This window comes from Electrona antarctica (genome assembly GCF_951216825.1).
Source record: "Electrona antarctica genome assembly, chromosome: 15".
Lineage (NCBI taxonomy): Eukaryota > Metazoa > Chordata > Actinopteri > Myctophiformes > Myctophidae > Electrona > Electrona antarctica.
This window is the reverse complement of record NC_136796.1, coordinates 44,638,238-44,658,922: the sequence shown is the minus strand read 5'-3', so window position 1 is coordinate 44,658,922 and position 20,685 is coordinate 44,638,238. Positions and strand designations below refer to the sequence as shown.

The window sequence follows — 20,685 nt, the reverse complement described above, 5'->3', positions numbered from 1 at the left end:
TTAACAGAAGGTTTGCATTTGTGCCGGTTTATATTCGTAGAGAGACCATGTACGGACATTCAACTTGCATTTAACCCATTTCGACCTGATAGCAGATTCTACAAATGTCTTCTGAATCATGATAGTTTTCAGAAAAACATATGTTTCTACATCAGTGGTTCTCAAACATTTTCATGTCAAGGAGCCCCAGAATTATATGTAATTGGCCACCGACCCCCATCTGAGAATATGTTGTATGCAGACCTACAAGCTCGTAGCACGGCACTCAGTGCCACGCTATGAGCTTGTAGATCTGCTATTTTTCAATAAATAAAGTGTAACATAATGCTTTTAAACACCAAAAGGGGTTCCCGTTCAGAATGGGTTAAATGCAATTTGCAATAAATAGGTGGTGTGATGATATGAGGTGATGTCCACATGAGGTTAAAAATGAGTCCATTCTGATTTGTTGTCACATTGTTTTAACACATTTTCGAAAACAGGAAAAAAACAAAAAATGTCTATAGGTGAAACTACGTTTCCCAGACATCCCTTGTACATATCCATACAGTGAGTCATGAACATTTGTAGTCTCACAGCTGGTACAGTGCACTGAATCCAGTGTTCACATGGAGTCAAGACAACAGAACAATGGAGATCAGTCTCACATTGAGTCAAGACAGTTAGAACAATGGAGATCAGTCTCATATTGAGTCAAGACAGTTAGAACAATGGAGATCAGTCTCATATTGAGTCAAGACAACAGAACAATGGAGATCAGTCTCACATTGAGTCAAGACAGTTAAAACAATGGAGATCAGTCTCATATTGAGTCAAGACAACAGAACAATGGAGATCAGTCTCACATTGAGTCAAGACAGTTAGAACAATGGAGATCAGTCTCATATTGAGTCAAGACAACAGAACAATGGAGATCAGTCTCACATTGAGTCAAGACAGTTAAAACAATGGAGATCAGTCTCATATTGAGTCAAGACAACAGAACAATGGAGATCAGTCTCACATTGAGTCAAGACAGTTAGAACAATGGAGATCAGTCTCATATTGAGTCAAGACAACAGAACAATGGAGATCAGTCTCACATTGAGTCAAGACAGTTAAAACAATGGAGATCAGTCAATACTCTTCTAAATTACCTGCAGACCACCGTATACACAACTTGAGAGCAATGTCTTAAAAAATACAAACAAAATAAAAACAAATGTTAAACAGATAAAAGGTAATAAAACAACAGAGAACTTGGATTAGGGCTCAAACGGCTAGAGGTCGTTTTTTTTTTTTAAATAACCTCACGTCTCTGTCGGGACAATCTAAAACTATACAATTCAACAACAACCACACACACATGACAGTATGGGATTCTGTGTTCAAAACTAAAAAGCAAAAAAAGTCTTTTGATGGTATCAAGAGTCCTCCTTCATCTAGCACAGATGTTGTGGGACCCGCCTTGATTGTCGTTTTCACCGAGCGAGGGAGAAGAGAGAGGCATGCGCATGTTATGTCTGTGAGAGATTGAATATCCTGTGTTTCATAAAGCACGGGACAGCATTAAACCGTGGTACTGTACAGACATTAACTATGATCAGCTTTGGTATTTGTAGCACGTACAATAACGTGTTGCTGTGTGTTTGTATGCGTACTGTAGTCCCTTATATGTGCCTCAACTCTGCACAAAATGTCCTCGTCAGCTCAAGGCTAAAAGCGATGCGATGTTAGGAATCACTGTTGGGGTCGAGTCGAGTGATTTTGGAATTGCGGTTGAATTAAATCAAACCACAGCGGGGGGGAAAAGAAGTCCATTTGGTGTCGTCTACTGTGCACTGCTGGGGTCACACTGAAGCAGCCGCACGATGGATGGGTCATTCTTAGCTCCCTCCACAAACTCCTCTAGGGACAGTTTACCTGAGAGAGAGAGAGAGAGAGAGAGTGAGAGAGAAAGACAGTTAATTTGATTATTTGTTTATTATATTATATTATTGACTAATCAAGATAATCTGACATCTTTCTGGGAAACCTGTAGAGTATAGCGAGAATAGTTTTCATTTCAATCGTTATCATTATCCTTCTTAACCTTCTCTCCTTCCCTTCTCTCCTTAATCCATTTAGGCCTGACGTCGAAACTTTTAAAATGTCTTCTAAATCATGACAGTTTTCTGAAAGCCCTCATGTTTCTATGTCAGTGGTTCTCAATATTTCATGTCAAAGGACCCCCAAAATTATATGTAATTGGCCACCGGTCCCCATCTGAAAATATGTTGTTCCAGGGACCCCCACAGAAGCAAAGATTTGAGTTAAAAACGTTAGATTATATTCAAAGTTTTGCACCACACTTTCACAAAAAAAAGAAAAAAATAGCAGCTCGACAACCTCGTAGCGTGGTGCCGCGCTAAGAGCTTGTAGATCTGCGATTTTTCAATAGCTAAAGCATAACATAATGCTTTAAACACCAAAAGGGGGTTCCCGCCCAGAATGGGTTCAAGTGAGAACGTCTTACCATCTCGGTTCGTGTCCATCTGCCTGAAGATCTTGTCTGTGCGTTTCTCTGGTGTGGATTCATCCTCAGGCATCTTCATTACTGATGACACCATCTTGTAGATGGCCTGAAGATGGGGGGGAGGGGGAAGACATTTCCATTTAGTGGATTGCAAAAAACTTTGTCATGTATTTGGTCACGACGGACTCTCCGTCGGAAAAGATTGTCCTGTTAAAATTCAAATGCATCCCAAATGTTTTTCCAAGTAAAAACTATCATCCAGCCGTTGTATAGGGTTTGATGCTACCGGTATATTAAATCACTTAGTTGGGGACCCCCTGTAACCTGTACATGTGAACATGTAAGAAAGTACAATTTAAATAGGACAGTGGTTTTATAACATTTTGTGCCCAGGGCACACCAACGGGCAAGTTGGAAAACTTTTTTGGCTTTAATTTTTAGCATACGTTTGTATTGCACAGACTGTGCGGTTTTGGTATTTTGAGGTATCTTTTTTGTTTGAAATAAAAATGTAACTTACAGCCGCTTTAATGAATTTACATGCCAATATTAAGTGGCTAGAGGGAAGCAGACAATGTCCAGGGCTTCATGTTGTGCTGAATAAGAGTTTTTTCCATCTTAAAGCAACACTAGAGCTGTTAACCCATTTTGGACTGAGGTCGATTAAAAAAAAGGCTTCTAAATCCTAACATTTTTCTGAAAAACCCATGTTTCTATGTCAGTGGTGCTCAACCTTTTTCATGTCAAGGACCCCCAGAATTATCTCTATTGGGCCACGGACCCCCCATCTCAAAATATGTAGTTCCAGGGACCCCACAGAAGCAAATATTTTAGTTAAAAATGTTCGCTCTGAGATATATATATTCAATGATTTGCGCCGCATTCACGATTTTTCAAAAATAGCAGACCTACAAGCTCGTAGCGCGCCACTCGTAGCGCGCCACTCGGTGGCGCGCTATGAGCTTGTAGATCTGCTATTTTTCAATAGCTAAATTATAACGCTTAAAACACCAAAAGGGGTTCCCGCCCAAAATGTGTTAAGTACACACACAAGGGAAAACGCTTTGTAGAATTGCATAGTTGCTTGTTGTCATGCTGAGTCAAAAGGAAGATCCGAGGCTGTGAGGAGGAGTTTGTTCTACAAATACACCATGGATAAGTGCAGTGCAGACGAACCTGAGAGAAAAACTAGCTATTTTTCACTCAAATTACACAGTAGACGTTTTTGTTTTCTGCTGTGGGAAACTCAAAATGGGGGCAGAGCAGATGATGACATGGACATTATCCAGTATGAATCTGTGTAGATTCAGAAGCTGATGCGAGTAGATTAGAGCAATACATTGGCAAAAGAAAACAACATGGTTCCATTTAGGCCTGACGTCGAAATAAATAAAAAAAAGTCTTCTGAAAAGAACATATATTCATTTTGTGCCGCATTTTCATGATTTTTCAAAAATAGCAGACCTACAAGCTCATAGCGCGCCACTCGGTGGCGCGCTATGAGCTTGTAGATCTGCTATTTTTCAATAGCTAAAGTATAACATAATGCTTAGTTAAAACACCAAAAGGGGTTCCCGTCCAGAATGGGTTAAGGTAAGAAGACAGAGACAGACTAAACAAATCTAAAAATAATCTAAAAAAATAAATAAATAATGAAAGTAAGAAAAATTTACTAAAACAACGAAGAAATAGAAAGACAGAAAAAATGAGACTAAAAGTAAAAAACAAACGAACAAACAAAGTTGATGTCATGTCAGGACACACACACACACACACACACACACACACACACACACACACACACACACACGTCGACTATTCAACTAGTCGACTAGTAAATCCATCTAGGCCTCAAGATCAGGTAGATTATAGTTATAGTCACCAATGTACAGTTTTTAATTGTACAAATATTTATTTCCCCCCCAAAAAGAACAATAGGTAGTTAAACAACTAGTCGACTAGTAAAAATGACTAGAAGTGAATGCCCTAACACACACACACACACTCAACACACCGTTACGATCTCCAGCATCTCCGCCTTGCTGATGTATCCGTTGCCGTCCAGGTCGTACATGCTGAAGGCCCACTTCAGCTTCTGGTCCAGGCGGCCGCGCGACGTCACGCTCAGCGCGATGATGAACTCCCGGAAGTCGATGGTGCCGTCGCCGTTGGCGTCGAACGTGCGGAACACGTGCTCGGCGAACTTGGAGGCGTCGCCGTACGGGAAGAAGTTGCCGTAGATCTTCTTGAACTCGTCCATGGAGAGCGCGCCGCTGGGACAGTCCCGCAGGAAGCCCTTGTACCACTCCATGATCTCGTGCTCCGTGAAGTCCGTGTTCTCCATCAGGTCCTGCATGATCTCCGGACGGAGCTTGCTGTTCTGCTTGCCCATTGCGACTGTTTCCGATGGATGCTGCTGCAGCTTGCTGTGCTGTGTTGACGAGAGGTTGATGGAGCCTTTAAACTGTGACAGAGTGGGGAGGGAGAGAGAGAGGGAGAGAGAGAGAGAGAGAGAGCGCGCTCATTAGATATACAAGGTATTTATATGAACTTGAGAGTAGAAAATTAGGCGAGGGAGGAGAGAGAGGAGAGAAGGATGGCGAGATGAGAATCCGGTACAGAAAAAGACAATAAAAGCTACTCTAACTCACTGTAATAAATAAACAGAGGAGCGACCGGAGGCAGAGCGACAAGCTTAAAATACACGGTTTGATATATACAGACGCAGCGTTTCAGAATCAGGATGAGTCACAGCACAGAAAGCACACACACACACACACTCATGCTGCTCGCTGCTGCACAAGACCACCAAACGCTACAAGCTGCTCAACAACCACAGCCGGTTTTGAAGAGACTTTTCTGATAACTCAGAATGTCTTCTAAAGTGCTGCAGGCATGCTCTGTGTCTTTTTGCAGATGCAACTTCCTGTAACAAACTTTGCGTGTAAGCTTTAATGTCACCACAACCAGCGCTTGTGTTAACCCATTTCTATACTTAGACATACAAATGTCTTCTAAATCCTGACAGTTTTCTCGAAAAACCTGTTTCTATGTCAGTCGTTCTCAAACATTTCCATGTCAAGGACCCCAAGAATTATCTGTATTTGGCCGCCGACCCCCATCTGAAAATATGTTGTTCCAGGGACCAAGGAAGCAAAGATTTGAGTTAAAAATGTTCACTCTGAAAGAATATATATTCAAACATTTGGGCCACATTTTCACGATTTTTCCAAAATAGCAGATCTACAAGCTCGTAGCGCGGCACTCGGTGCCGCGATATGAGCTTGTTAGATCTGCTATTTTTCAACAGCTAAAGTACAACCCATGTTGACCAATTTTGCGTTTTCTCTTTTGACGATACATTCGGCATGATCTCCCACATGTAAACAGCAGCAAAGAGAAAAAATAAGAAAATGCATGATAATTTCTTCAAACTAATTCGCAAGAGTCAAATAAATTCAAACACAATATTTATACACGCTCACTGGCTCAACCTATGGGTCACGTCAGACAGCCCTAATCCTCCCATATGTCGACGTTGTGCAATATAAAAGATAATCACTTCCTCTGAAATTAATGGCTTGGGAGAAAAATGGAAATAAAAGCTTAAAATGGAGTTTATAAATCCTATCCTTAATGTTCTCGGCACTTTCTCCATGCAGGACAGCTGGCTACTAGTGACGTACGGATGAGACATTTTGGCCGATATCGATATCCGATATAATTAATTGCCGTTATAGCCGATAACCGATATAACCGATGTGACGATGTCGGTATGATCTCATTCTCAAGAAAAAGGCTTATGAACAGCGAATTTGACAAAAGCAGTTATTGAAATGTTGGCCCATAATAAACATAAACATAAACAGCTTGAATGCAATACCGTATATATTTATTAAAACATGCTCCAACTTGTTGACTCCTTTGAAATCTTCCCCAGAAAACACTGATAGATTTTGTAGACTTCATAAAAAATGCCCTTTCACTTCAGGCTGTGTTATTTCTTTTTCAACATAATAATAATAAAATAAAATATCTGCTAAAACCGATATATTATTTTGATATCGATTTGTTACCGATATTGCATTTTAATGCCAATATCGGCCGATACTGATGTGTTGACCGATTAATTGCCGATCCCTACCGGCAGTGGCTACTAACTAACTGCTACCCAGCTCATCAAGCCAAAGACAAATCATTAACATAAGATACACTTGTATTGATCACCATGGGGAAATTCAAGTGTTTGCACTTTGCAGCAACAGCAGCAAGCGTGAAACCCAGTAAATGGCAAATGGTGCATTTATATAGCGCCTTTATCCAAGGCGCTTTGTGTGCATTACATTCACACACCGATGCCGGAGGAAACCATGCAAGGCACCAACCAGCACATCAGGAGCAATTAGGGGTTCAGAGTCTTGCTCAAGGACACTTCGACACTAACTCTGGGGGAGCCCACAGGGTTCGAACTGGCAACCTTGCGGTTACCATACAGCCACTCTACCACTGAGCCACCGCTGCCCCCAAGTACAGGTAAGAATAGAGAGAGGTACTCCTATGCAGAATTCAGCAGTATCTGGATAATTATATAATAAAAATCACACCTGTGTGAACTGAGTGGTGTAAGGTTTTATATAGCATGATCAGCTGTGGTCTGACGTAATGTCTGACGTAATGAAATAAGGTAAGGTATTATGTAGCCTGATCAGCTCTGATCTGACGTAATGAAATCACACCCGGATGTGATTTCACAACTGGCTTTTTCTGTGCAGAGAAAATGACCATGGTTGCTACGGTCATCCAGTTCACCCGGGTGTGATTTAATTACGTCAGAAATTATTTTGAACATAGCAACCATGCTCATTTTTTTCTGCACACAAAAGCCAGTTGTAGGAGTGGTTTACACCACTCAAAAATGTACAATCGGTCTAACAGTGAGAGATGAGATGAATATATTACAGTGAATATATGCCTGATATACATCTATTGTGAGTGGATATATGAATGGATATACAGTACCGAGTGACTATCACTTTGAATATGATCTCATCATTTCTGAAAATGGACTCTGAACCCTACCACACCAGATCAAGTCATTTCCCCAAATTCAAGGTACCAAAAGTTAACTCTGAAATTGCTTTTAGATTCTGTGGCCCCAATACATGGAATGACCGGCAAACTACATTAAAAAATGTACCACATTGGTGCCCCCGAGACGTTTTAGAACCTTGGTGAGCATACAGATCCCCACAATATGTAACTGTTTCTAGATCCTTTTGAAATGTGTCTTAGCTTCTATTTGTAACCTATATGTTATTCATATGTATACCTTTTGTTTTCCTTTTCCTGATCTTCTGATTTTTATATGATATTGTATTACTCGACGACACTGAAAATAAGTTTGATTACTCAGTGAAATTTCGAGAATAAATAAAAACTTGAATGAATGAATGAATGAATGAATGAGAGAGATATATGAACAGGCCTTTTAGCAGTATATAGATAGTATGTACAGTACCAAACATGAGTATAGTACCCAATGAGTAATAAATAAACCTTACAAAACGTTATCCTCAGAACCGCAACAAGCATCTGTCACGGCTTGTGGTGCACAATGTCGCACATCCCAGTAGTCCATGTGCAAGTGTGCCAGAGTCAAGCAGGAGTCATTAATCCATTTAAGCCCGACAAAAAAAAAAAGTCTTGACAGTTTTCTGAAATACCCGTTTCTATATTTCATGTCAACGACCCCAAAAATGATATGTAATTGGCCGCCGACCCCCATTTGAAAATATGTTGTTCCAGGGACCTCCCAAAAGCAAAGATTTGAGTTAAAAGCGTTCGCTCGGAAAGAATATACATTCAAAGACTTGAGACACATTTTCAGGATTTCCCCCCCAAAAAATAGCAGATCTACAAGCTCGTAGCGCGGCACTCGGTGCCGCGCTACGAGCTTGTTAGATCTGCTATTTTTCAATAGCTAACGTATAACATAACGCTTTAAAACACCAAAAGGGCGTTTCCGTCCAGAATGGGTTAATCCCAGAGAACGGGACAGTGCAGGTCTTAAGTTCTCATGTGGCAGAACGTTAGGCTGTGGTGGTTGTGGAGCCTGACGGCTACTAGTAGCACTGGCACAGACCCCAACCCTGTGCCGGGAGGAGAGGGGAGGGGGTGTCTCTGTGGCTCAATGTGCTACTCATCCCCGCCTTGCACACAGATAGCAGGATGAGAGGAGTAGAGCCCGTCCTAAGCTTAGCGCGGGGGATAATGACAGATAGCATCAACAACGTTGGGTCAGGCAGGCTAGCTTGCTGCGGCAAAGTACACGACAGAGAGAGAGAGAGATCACTCCAACACGGGACATCTTGATCTGTCATGTCACCTGTCTATTCGCAGCCATGTTGGTGTGGTGACTTCTTGTTTAGATTTCAAATCATAATAATTAAGGTCTATATAAGTTTCACAAATTGATAGCTTGAAAGAAAAAATTAATAAAAATCAATCATTTTATAAATATTTACTTTGATGCCCAAAGCGCTATTCTGTAGCATTTTATAGATTGTGATCCGAAATGCTTTGGCCATGTCTCGGGACCCCCGCCTCGCCCCCCCTCCCCACCCCCAATACAAACTGACTGCAAAAATAACCTTAATAATAGAGAAAATAATAAATATATCATATATACTGAAACCAGATATAATCATTAAGGAAAGTGTATGCATGTACTCTGTGTACTATGTAAACTCTTCCATTTCCATTTTCCAGCCATTCACTTGCAAAAAAAAAAATCAGGGGTTCTTTGAGAACCCCTGATCCATCCAGCATGGGGTTTTAATCGTCCACATTTTGCACATGGACCAGTGTTATTTATGTTCTGTAGGAGTGTTGCGTGATAATTAGTCATGTAAAAAGTTTGGCAGGGGGGAGTTGTTGAGTTGCAACACAGTAGCCTACCGTGTTCTATATACCAATAATGCCATGAGACATACTGTATGTCTCTCCATCGTCAAACTCACATGATTCTCTAAAGATAAGTGACAATGTGAGAACCTGGTTCATAGCAAAGATGGTCTATATAATTATGAAGATGGGCGAACTTCATTGGAGCCACTAGAGGCGAAGTGGTGCACAAAGCCTACAAATGGTCTCTAAATATAGTAGGCGTGGTTTGCTTAACTCAAATATTTCGCTTCTGGGGGGTCCCTGGAACAACATATTTACAGATGGTGGGGGTCGGTGGCCAATTACATACAGTATAATGTTTGGGGGTCCTTGACATGAAAATGTTTTGAGAACATGCGTTTTTCAGAAAACCGTCATGATTGAGATGACATTTGTAGAATCGTCCTCAGATCTAAATCTCTAAATGGGTTAATTTCATTCATAAACTCTGTCTGATGATGGCATCAGTTAATTTCATTCATAAACTCTGTCTGATGGCACACAACCAACTACTACACAGTAGGACTGCAGTATTACTGCCTGGCCAATCACATTAAAGTTGACCCTGTTACCATGGTGACAAGCCATATACTGGAAGAAAAATAACTAGTTGCCCCTCTTATGGTAGCAAATCGGAAAAGATGTTTAAAAAAAAAGAAACTTGTCACTTTTAATTAAAGGTTAGTTAATACCAACAAAAAAAAACAGTTGTTGATCCTCTTCTATAAAATAAGTAACTAGTACATCTTTTAGCTTTGTGTTTTTTTCCTTTTTCTAATAAAGTTGTTTTTATTTTGTTGTTACCTCTGTAAAGCCCCCCCCATGTAAAGAGTCTTTGGGTACTCAGAAAAGCGCTATATAAGTTTGAGATATTATTATTATTATTATTACTATTGACTCGGGTGAAACTGCATTGCACAAACTGCACATGGACTACTAGGTTGGATGATTAATGATTAATATTCACTCCTATTAATTGTTGATAGACTATACTGATTAGGTCACCGTTACTGCTGTTGCTACTATGACACTTTATCTTATCTAAAACAAAGAATGGGACACATTTGTCAACAATTGATTGCTGTGGCCACCATACAACGGGTAACTCGACATTTAACCCATTCTGGGCGGGAACCCCTTTGTGTTTTAGCTATTGAAAAATAGCAGATCTACAAGATCATAGTGCGGCACAGAGTGCTGCGCTACGAGCTTGTAGATCTGCTATTTTTGAAAAATCGTTGCTTCTGGGGGGGGGGGGGGGGGGTGTCGCTGGAACAACATATTTTCACTCAGATGGGGGTCGGTGGCCAATTACATATATTTTTGGCTTTTGGGAGTCCTTGACATGAAATTGTTTGAGAACGACTGACACAGAAACATAGGTATTTCAGAATATTGTCTATTTAGATTTTTTTTTAGAATCGGCCTCAGGTCTAAATGGGTCAAAGTACTAGAGCGGTGGGTGGGGTGCCCGTGATGTGACGTCACAACAGGCCAGGTCCATATATGGAGATATAGGGGTGGTCAAGTGGTCCAGAGCCCGGGCAGAGGCTTTTGTGCTGCATGCCCCGCCCAGTTGTTATGCATGTGTCCCTGTTATGCCCATATATGGAGTTCTTTGTCACGCATGCCAAATGAGGTGCTGGTTCTGGACAACCATCCGGAAATGCAGAGTACCCGTTCCACCCATCTGTCTGTGTCCCTTTTATTCCTATATATGGAGTTCTGTGTCAGGCATGCCCAAATATGGAGTGGTGTGATGTCAGAACAGGCCAGCTCCATATAGGGACCATGGACATGGCCTTTTTGGGACGGTTCTGGACAACCGTGGGTCCGACTAAGGGCCGATTCATACTCCTATTTTAGAGCCGAATAAAAATCTGTTCGGCTCTGTAGAGCCTACAATGTGACGTCAAAATCGGCTCTTCGGTGCTACTGAAAATTTCTGACGAGCCGAAAACATTTCGGCACTACAGTGCCGAAACAGCGGTAAAATAGGAGTATGAATCGGCCCTTACTCGACACGGGGCACTGCGCCCCCTGCGGGGGTGTGGAAGTGGAACGCGTGTGTCGAATTTGAAGTTGTGGGATTACACACGTACAGACAAACAGACAGAGACATGGTGCATTTATAGACAATAATTGATAGATGTCCATGTTAATATTCCAGTAGAAAAATAAGTATTAAATAGTTTGAAAGTAACTTTGGAAACCACAAAGTAACAACAGGAAATTGTAATGAAAATGTCTGAAGTTACTCGATTCCTTTCCTAAAAATCTGTCACTTCGCATAGGATGACACTTCACCCTCCAAGATCTATTCATAAAGGTGGTTCGTCTTGTCCCAAAGAGACTCTTGGACCAACAACACAACCCCAGCCTCTTCCACCCAATGTACAACCATAACACGCCATGTACCTCTCTGGTGTTATTTTTAAAAGAACAAGTGAAGGGAGGGGAGAAGAGATCAAAGTGCACCTGAACATCTCTAGGACAATGAGAGCCTAAGAAGGACTCAGCTATTTCTGGGACCTGAATGCTTTGAGACCAAACTACAATTAACCTTTAAGGCTCTTACACCTTGACGCTACGAGAAAGCCAATGACGACACAGGTTGCATAACCAGCGGCACGGCTGGCAGGAGGCTAGCCGCGTGCCGTGCGTGGTCAAACCAGGGCCAGAACTCCTGGTCTTATGGTCAAGGACTTGGCGAGAGCAAAGAAGAACAGGGCTCTAGGTAAACTTTCTGATCTGTGTCTGAGAAGATCAAAGGCTGCGATAGAGAAAGTCTTTGACCTCAAACCGTAGGCGTATTAGCCAGACAAGAACAGACTCTCACGATAAACACACATGTCATCACAGGACACGGTCACCCTGGAAATCTAGGTTCTATACTACATTTTGGACTCGAAAATATATGTTTTTACATATTTGTTGCCCTAAATAGCCTTATAGCTTATTTCCTAAATATTTCTACTGATAGAATACTGTTCATTTCTTTTCTATGTGACTGGCATTAATGTATCTTTTCAGGCTCACATCATGACAAGCGATAACTCGGACACAATTCGTCAGACCTCGTTTACAGCCCTTTAACACATTTTGTGCCCAAAACGTCTGTGGACGTCCTGGGTATTACCGCACGTGCATAGCCAAAGACGTCTGTGGACGACTTTGAAAAAAAAAATATATATATATATATTTTCTATTTTATTTTTTATTTTATTTATTTTTTTATAAAAAAAAAAAAATCAGAAAATCAAAACACTTTTTTTTTTTTTACACGTGGTGCCAAAGTTTGTGTTTTCGCCATTGAGAATGCATTTGGCGTTTAAATTAAATAACTCAGAAACTATAAAACATTTCAAAGTAAAAAGTTCCAGCATGTGTCTCCACAGTCAGCTGAATTATAAAAAATGTGAATGGATTTTCTAGGTGAAAGTGATTTTGGGCAGTTTTGCGTGGGCTCTCAATGTGTTAAGGTGACTAATGAAAAGACACTGCTTTTATCTACAGCTCTAAGTGTGTTCAACAGCAGTTTCATTAAAACCCTGGATCAATTGCACCAGAGCCATAAGGGAAGCTTCTATGGATTTTATTTTTGCTGTAGAGCTAAATCGAAAATGTACATTTTTCAGGATAATGAAAAATGCTTTAGCAGACAGTTGGAGGGTCCATTGTCCAAAGTGCTTTTTTACTACTTTCCATTGGTTCAATATTTTCGAAACACAGACTTAAAGGCAGTTTTCAATAGCACTGATTTATGCAACGAAAAAAAAGTTGTGAGCTTGCTTTTTTTTTTAAATATGTATATGATATTATCATCACAATAACAACACAGTCAAAAATATCAGGAATGATATTAGATTTTGTCAATATCACCCAGCCCTACAACAACATTGTTGTATTAATAGATTATTGGGACTTTAACCATGGTGAATAATGGAATGTTATTCCAATCTGTGCATCGATATGATTTGTGCAGAACTCAGTACTCATTCAAAAAGGCTATAATATGGTTGGACACAACCAGTCCACTGAGCATGAACTTAAAATGACCAACAGAGACAATATTTATGGTGCTCGTCCTTATGCCGTAACGCAATAGGGATCATTCCTGGCAGACCGAACTGAAGGGATTCCTCTCAGGTCATCTACACTTACATAACAGGCAGAAAGAAGACTCCATTTATAACCTGCAGGTACTGTAGGCTAGGCTAAAGCTTCTTAGACCAAGAGCCCCTCAAATAATCCAAGAGGCAAGAATAAAGAATGCAAACAAGAGAAGAAAAAGCAGGCATTAAAAGCACAGAGCCAAGGTGGAGGAGGACAGGACAGAGGCCCGATTGTGGACAGAGAAGTTTCCATTTGACACACATCATGAATGACACATTCATGATGAAATATGATCCAGCTCTGACCAGGTTGGTTGCAGGGATGAGGTCATTCATTCACCACCTGATAGACGAGCACGCATGCACGCACGCACGCACGAGCCCGAATGGCCATTTTAACTTTTTATGACATCTGTATCTGCAATTATGAAGCCAAAATTATGTGAAATGAAAAAAACAAACATGAAAAATATGTTTTTTTAAAAAAATTACTTATCTACCAGCTTGTGATGTGACAAGTTGTTTTGAGATTGTAGACTAGTTTACTGTACGTGTGTGTGTGTGTGTGTGTGTGTGTGTGTGTGTGTGTGTGTGTGTGTGTGTGTGTGTGTGTGTGTGTGTGTGTGTGTAAACTATCTTCTACGTACCTACCTACCTACAGTATACTACAAGATATCAGTCAAAAAACATAACTGTGGGCTAGGTGGACTCTCCAGAAATCTGGCATAGGTAGCTTGTAGTTCAAAAGAGTTATTTATAAAAAGCACAATGAGTCCTGAAAGTGAATCTGTTCCCAAAAGTACATCATCTTTGTTATGCACTCAGTTTGACAGCTTTTCTGTTGATATTTAAATTCGCTGTGGAGGCAAACATTTAAATTCTCTGTGTGTGGAGGCAGATTTCAATGAATTTATGTTGTGGGCAGAAGATGGAATAGTAAATACTGTATACCAGAAAGGAATGCAAACATTGGCACTAATGCAACGTTTCCACAAGCAACTCTCACATCCCATAATAATAATAACTTCCCACTTCAAGTTCTTCCGAATTCATACATGACCACTTTTAGACTAGTTTGGGCAACAGTATTATTTAAGTTCTTCATCAAATGCAATAATTTGCCCCAATTTCTACTACGTTTGGCAGTTACCCCTGATTTCACAGGCAACTCCTGTAGCCAGTCTAGCCACTACCAGACAGAATATTTCATAATAATAATATTTCTCTTAATTGCCTCATTTGTCCCTAAACTTGTTTGCTGGATTTTGACACATTTGTGATACCCGTTACACATTCCAAGCCAAACCATTGGCCTCTACTGTGGTGCCGTGACGTTAACTTCTAGAGAGCAAGGAGGACTCACATTGCAAGTATCACAGATCACGACTTTAAGGTCGCTCGCTGAAGCATTTCTTACTGTCACCTATGGCCTATCTCATCTGTCTTTTGTAAGGTCAGAGCTTGGCTGCTGCTGCCGCCCGGGCAACCTAAAAAATGTCAGCTGAAAATTCCTAGTGTGCTTGAGACAGATGTCAGCATCCACAGGGTCTGTGACAACATGAGTTTCATTAACCCCTTGATCCCTTCCCTACACGTTATTGACCTGGTCCCGTAGGGTCTGTAGTACTTACTTGGCATAGTTGGCAAACTTGGCAACCTCCTTTTTTTCCCTAGTCTACACTAAATCTTTTTTGCTGAAAATAGCCAATTTACAAGCTCAGAATACACTGAGACACATTTTGAGCTTGTAGAAAATGGTTTAAGTAAAAAAGTTTGTGTACCATGATATGTCCAGAAGAATACCAAACGACTCGCCCCTTTACCAACCCCCCGCGAAATGTTTTAATGTAGTTAACAGTTAGTATTAGTTAACAGTTAGTATTTCCCTCCCTCTCTGAAATTATCTTGTATACAGATTTATTTGATTGTATAGTAGTCGATCTCTATTAGTATACTCTGTAGAATTAAGAAAGAACAACATGAGACAGAGACGGTGACTGCTTAATTAAGTTAATTTGTTAACTTAGTTTAGTTGGCAACCTCCTTTTTCCCCCTAGTCTACACCAAATCTTTTTTGCTGAAAATAGCCAATTTACAAGCTCAGAATACACTGAGACACATTTTGAGCTTGTAGGAAATGGTTTAAGTAAAAAAGTTTGTGTACCATGAATGATATGTACAGAATAGGGACGCTAGTGGTTAATTGAAGTCAAATGACTCTCTCACTCACACTCACGAGGTTTGTTAAATTCACACATTCTGCCTCTCTATATCATGATCACATTCACTTTCACTGTCTTTTGACGCACTGGAAAAAGGAGGAGCCTCCAGCATTCAAGCACTGGCTAAATGAAATGACTAGTACACTTCATCTTGAGAGAATAAGGTACTTCCTGAGAAACAGGGAGAGACAGTTTGATAAGGTTTGGCTGCCCCTTGTCCATTACCTGAGTAGAAACGATTAATAGACAGGATACAGGATTGATATGGTTGACTGTACGCCATTTTCTTTTCAGATGTTTTCCATGAGCTTTCTATCATCTTATTCTATAGTATGCGGTGTCACTGAGCAGTATGGATGGGAGGGATTTCTCTTTTTTTCTTTCATTTTTTGTTTTCTATAAAAGAAAAATGTATTTCATATCATAATGTTTGTTTAATAATCTGTTCAATAAAAACCTATTTGACAAAAAAACTTTCACTGTCATTCAGGGAGTTTGCCTGAGTCTATATCATGACCACACACACACACACACACACACACACACACACACACACACACACACACACACACACACACACACACACACACACACACACACACACACACACACACACACACACACACACACACACACACACACACACACACACACACACACACACACACACACAAACAAACAAACCCCCCCCCCCCCCCCGGATTAGATAGCCTCCACAAACACATGCTTATACAGACATGCCAGAGAGTCTTCTGTAAAGAACAAAAGCTATATGTTCACAATATGTCGATTGAAATGTCAATCTGCTTACAGAACTGAACCCTGGCTCCAGCTCATCTGTCACAGTCTGCCATGACCTCATTCTGGAAATGCAGCACCACCTATTACCATGTGGCTTTCTATGCAAAACATCCATTATTGTCTCAGAATAGTCAATATGGTTCCTTCTCTACATTCTCTTTAGTATTTGTTTCCACTCACTTTTGTTCATTCAATTCTTTATATGGTTCCTTCCTTCTACATTCTCTTTAGCATTTGTTTCCACTCACTTTTGTTCATTCAATTATTTTGCATTCTCCCTGCGCCATAATCATCAACCGCTCTCCATTTGTCATTCAGTGTCCTTTCTGAAGGCCGAGTTCAAACTTCCAATTCAACGGCACACACACACACACAGCAGCACAGACGAGACTAGCTAACTACAGGGGACGCTGCCACCATACCGTGACCAGTCTGGGCCAAAATACAAGCACACAAAAACACCCACATGGACCCAATATAGAACAAGGTTTAAATTTAGAGTATACATTCGGCATCCTAAAGCGCGTTGGAGGGACGATTCAACCACACTAAAGGGGGCCATTATCTCTAGACTCCACCCTTGTGTGACCACCACCTCCACCCTTATTGTGACCACCTCCACAGGTTTTCTTGGCGGTGGAGACAGACAGTCCATGCAGCCTTTCTCCGGTATCCGGAGAACTCGCCAGTTTACCAACTCGCCGCGATTTAGTGCATTTTAGTTTTACTTCATCTACATTGCATTGAATTGAGAGAGAGAGAGGGGATAGTTGTTTAGAGTTTAAACTAGAGAAAGGAAAGCTAAAAGTACCGAAACAATGTAATTCATTAGTAAACATATCGACTTAGTACTTGTCATTGTCATTGTATACTCACCTTTTTATCATTATCTAGCTCTAGCTCATGGGTTTTCAACAGGTGGTCCGTGGACCACTGGTGGTCCGTGGAGGTATTGCATGTGGTCCCTGACCATGCATTTAGTAATGTAGGATTTGTTGAATTGTTTTCAATGTACTTTCCACTAGTTGAGAAACCGTGAACTGAATGACCTATGATGAGTCCATCCATGTAGTCATTTACAGACAAGTTGGAGTTCAAGAAATTCAACAGAAAAAGGGAGTTAGAATCTCAATAAGGGGGAAGTGCACCGGATTGTTTGGTTTAGTTTTTAGGACATTTTACCAGTAGTAGTCAACGGTTGAGAAACAGTGGGATGTATGGATGCATAGCAAGTGTTAACTTAGCCCATATCCCCACCCAACACAATACAGTGGTCCCCAGGTTGATTCGAAGTCAGGGTGGTGGTCCCTCGTTCACAATCAGTTGAACACCCCTGATCTAGCTGACCACTTAATAGGGCTTGCAAACCTCGCACCTTTGGTATGCAAATTCGGGGGGTGCACCATTTTGGTTGTGATGAGTCACTACTATACCTGGCCAACAGATAGGCATACAGTGGTGGAAAAAGTACTCAATTGTTTTACTTAAGTACACAAAATAATTTGATAACTTTGGAAATGAACTATAACATCTGTGGGTTTGACATACTACACTGATGAAGACAGCATGTTAGCGTAACGATGAAGACATTGATGAAGAATTGCCGTGGCGACTTGGTAAAACTGGCGAGTTCTCCGGTATCCGTTCTATCATCTAGCACAGTGGTTCCCAAACCTTTTCATGTCAAGGACCCCCAAATTGACACTTAATAAGCTCACGGACCCCCATTTGAAAAGATATGCCAGGGACCCCCATAAGAGAAGATTTGTACGGCTCTAGCAATGATTCTCAACCTTTTTAATGTTGACAAGGACCCCCAGTTTGTAATGCATTTGGCTACGGACGGACCCCCATTTAATTTCTATCTTTGGGGCAGCGGTGGCCGAACGGTTTGCGGAGCGGTCTTGTTATCGGAAGGTCGCCAGTTCGTATCCCCGGACCGGCACGTTAAAATTACCACCGCTGAAGTGCCCTTGAGCAAGGCATTGAACCCCTAACATGAAATGTTCTATGAGCAGGGTCTGGCTGTAAACAAGTTCGTCGAGCTTAGTCCATTCACCCTGGGTAAACAAAGAACTTTGCTTTGCTTTTACCCACAATTTAAATTGTAAAATCAAATGTTAATTTAACTCTGAGAGTGTACAAATGTACAATTGTAATATTTGAGTTAGAGACCCATAAGGACGGGTCCATTTGGTTCCACTTTGGGAACCACTGATCTACCAATCAGACACCCCACCCTCCCATCTCTCAGTCTGTGAATGTTTGTCTTCTATTTTTTCATCCCTGTCATTCTCAAGTTCTCTTTGCCCCCCTCTCCCCCTCCCTCTCCATCTCAATGGGCTTCCTCAGAAGCTGTTCTCTGTTGCCCTGTCGAAGCATTTGGGGAAATGTCAGTCGCTCCCAGGCTGTGTATTTCATCATTCATTTGTCATCGATTAACCAGATAGTGAAAATAGAACGATAGGCGAAGTGAAAATCTGTCCATATTTTGGTATATTATATTTTATATACAGTATGATGCAAGTTTTCTGTGGCCAAATCAAAGATCAAAATTTGCCATTTTGCCCCCTTGAGCTCAGTAAAAAAAAAAGATTATGATTAGAGGGTGAGAATGTGAACTATAATTTGTCTGACTAAACCTTAGACTATTTGTCATCGATTAACCAGATAGTGACAATAGAACGATAGGCGAAGTGAAAATCTGTCCATATTTTGGTATATTATATTTTATATACAGTATGATGCAAGTTTTCTGTGGCCAAATCAAAGATCAAAATTTGCCATTTTGCCCCCTTGAGCTCAGTAAAAAAAAAAGATTATGATTAGAGGGTGAGAATGTGAACTATAATTTGTCTGACTAAACACTTAGACTAAACCTTAGACTAATTCCACTATACAAGAAATGTTTTTCCTTTCACTTCCTGTTCTTATAGTTATAATTCATTCTACAAAAATGGTCGAGAAACGTTATTATAAACGGAAAAACAAACCCTTCTGCCATTCTAAACCTTTAGGAAGCAACGGCATCAGCCGACAGACGTTTAAACTTTTAATGTATCCCTATAGATCCTGACTTCTGCCAGTCTTTTGAGACTCTGCGAATGTACAAATGGTCCATTTGTACATTGATTCGCATAGTTAAATTAACTCAACAGGCATTACCGTGCAACTTAATTGCAAGACTGGTGTTGCATTTTTGTATCGGTTACTTAGTTATTCATCATACAAACAATAACAAGCATACAACATATGCACCAGGACTCAGGAGAAACGCCATAGGCTACAACTTGAACTTCAACAATTATCGTCGAACTTCATGGCTACACATTCACAAATATATTGCTCCCATGTTCATATTCGTGCAAAAAAACAACAACCCTGCATATTAAAACCTCACCTGAGCCGTCTGCATAAAGCCTACAATTGTAGGCTAACGCAATGAACAGGAAGCAGATCATACTTCTAACCACCACCACCACCTACCTCGCTTTGCAAGTTGTTGTGCCGTTTTGGGGAGGAGGGGATGTAGTCCTGGAAGTTTTAATTTAATGATAGTCCATTGAGCTTCTTTCCTTCTTCTTCCACCGAGGTGACAGCAGAGAGTGGCTTCTTTTTATTTATGTGGATAAATAAGAAGACTTTGAAGCAACAGGTTGCTGCCTGGAGATCCTCGATCGGCTCCCGTTACGTTGGTTTCCAAGTCCAAAAGTATATCCAGCGATCCAAGCCGCAGGTTGTGCAGCCGTGCAAACCCTCTCCACTAAGCCCCACAACCCTGACGTCAGCATGGCCACGTGGTGCGCCTGGAGCCAATGGAAAGACTGGCTGCGCGTTGGCCTGGCAACAAAAAACCACCCCAGCGCCCCGAATGATGGGGTTGACACACACAGACCCCCCAAGAGTGAAAACTCACAGTGAGCTGTCAGTCATACACGTACTTGGATGACAAAAAGAATGAATGGATGGTGGGGGGAAAAGAGCCTTCGTTATATCTAGATATGGATAATCTCATAATATTTGATTGGTTATTTGTCTTCTTGCTATACTCCTATACTGCATTGCTGTTTATGCAGTTGGAAAATCAATAGACAATTGACTATTTAAG

The 20,685-nt window shown here is 40.9% G+C and overlaps 1 protein-coding gene across 1 annotated transcript; it reads right to left on the bottom strand.

Annotated features, from left to right (window-relative positions):
* Positions 1-444: 444 nt before the first annotated feature.
* LOC306938979 (neurocalcin-delta B) lies at positions 445-20,350 on the bottom strand. Its single transcript, XM_079523399.1, has 4 exons — positions 20,064-20,350; positions 4,509-4,958; positions 2,495-2,600; positions 445-1,902 (listed from the first exon to the last, which is right to left on the bottom strand). The coding sequence occupies exons 2-4, from the start codon at positions 4,884-4,886 to the stop codon at positions 1,811-1,813; spliced, it is 576 nt and encodes a 191-aa protein (XP_079379525.1). The 5' UTR covers positions 4,887-4,958; positions 20,064-20,350; the 3' UTR covers positions 445-1,810.
* Positions 20,351-20,685: the final 335 nt, after the last annotated feature.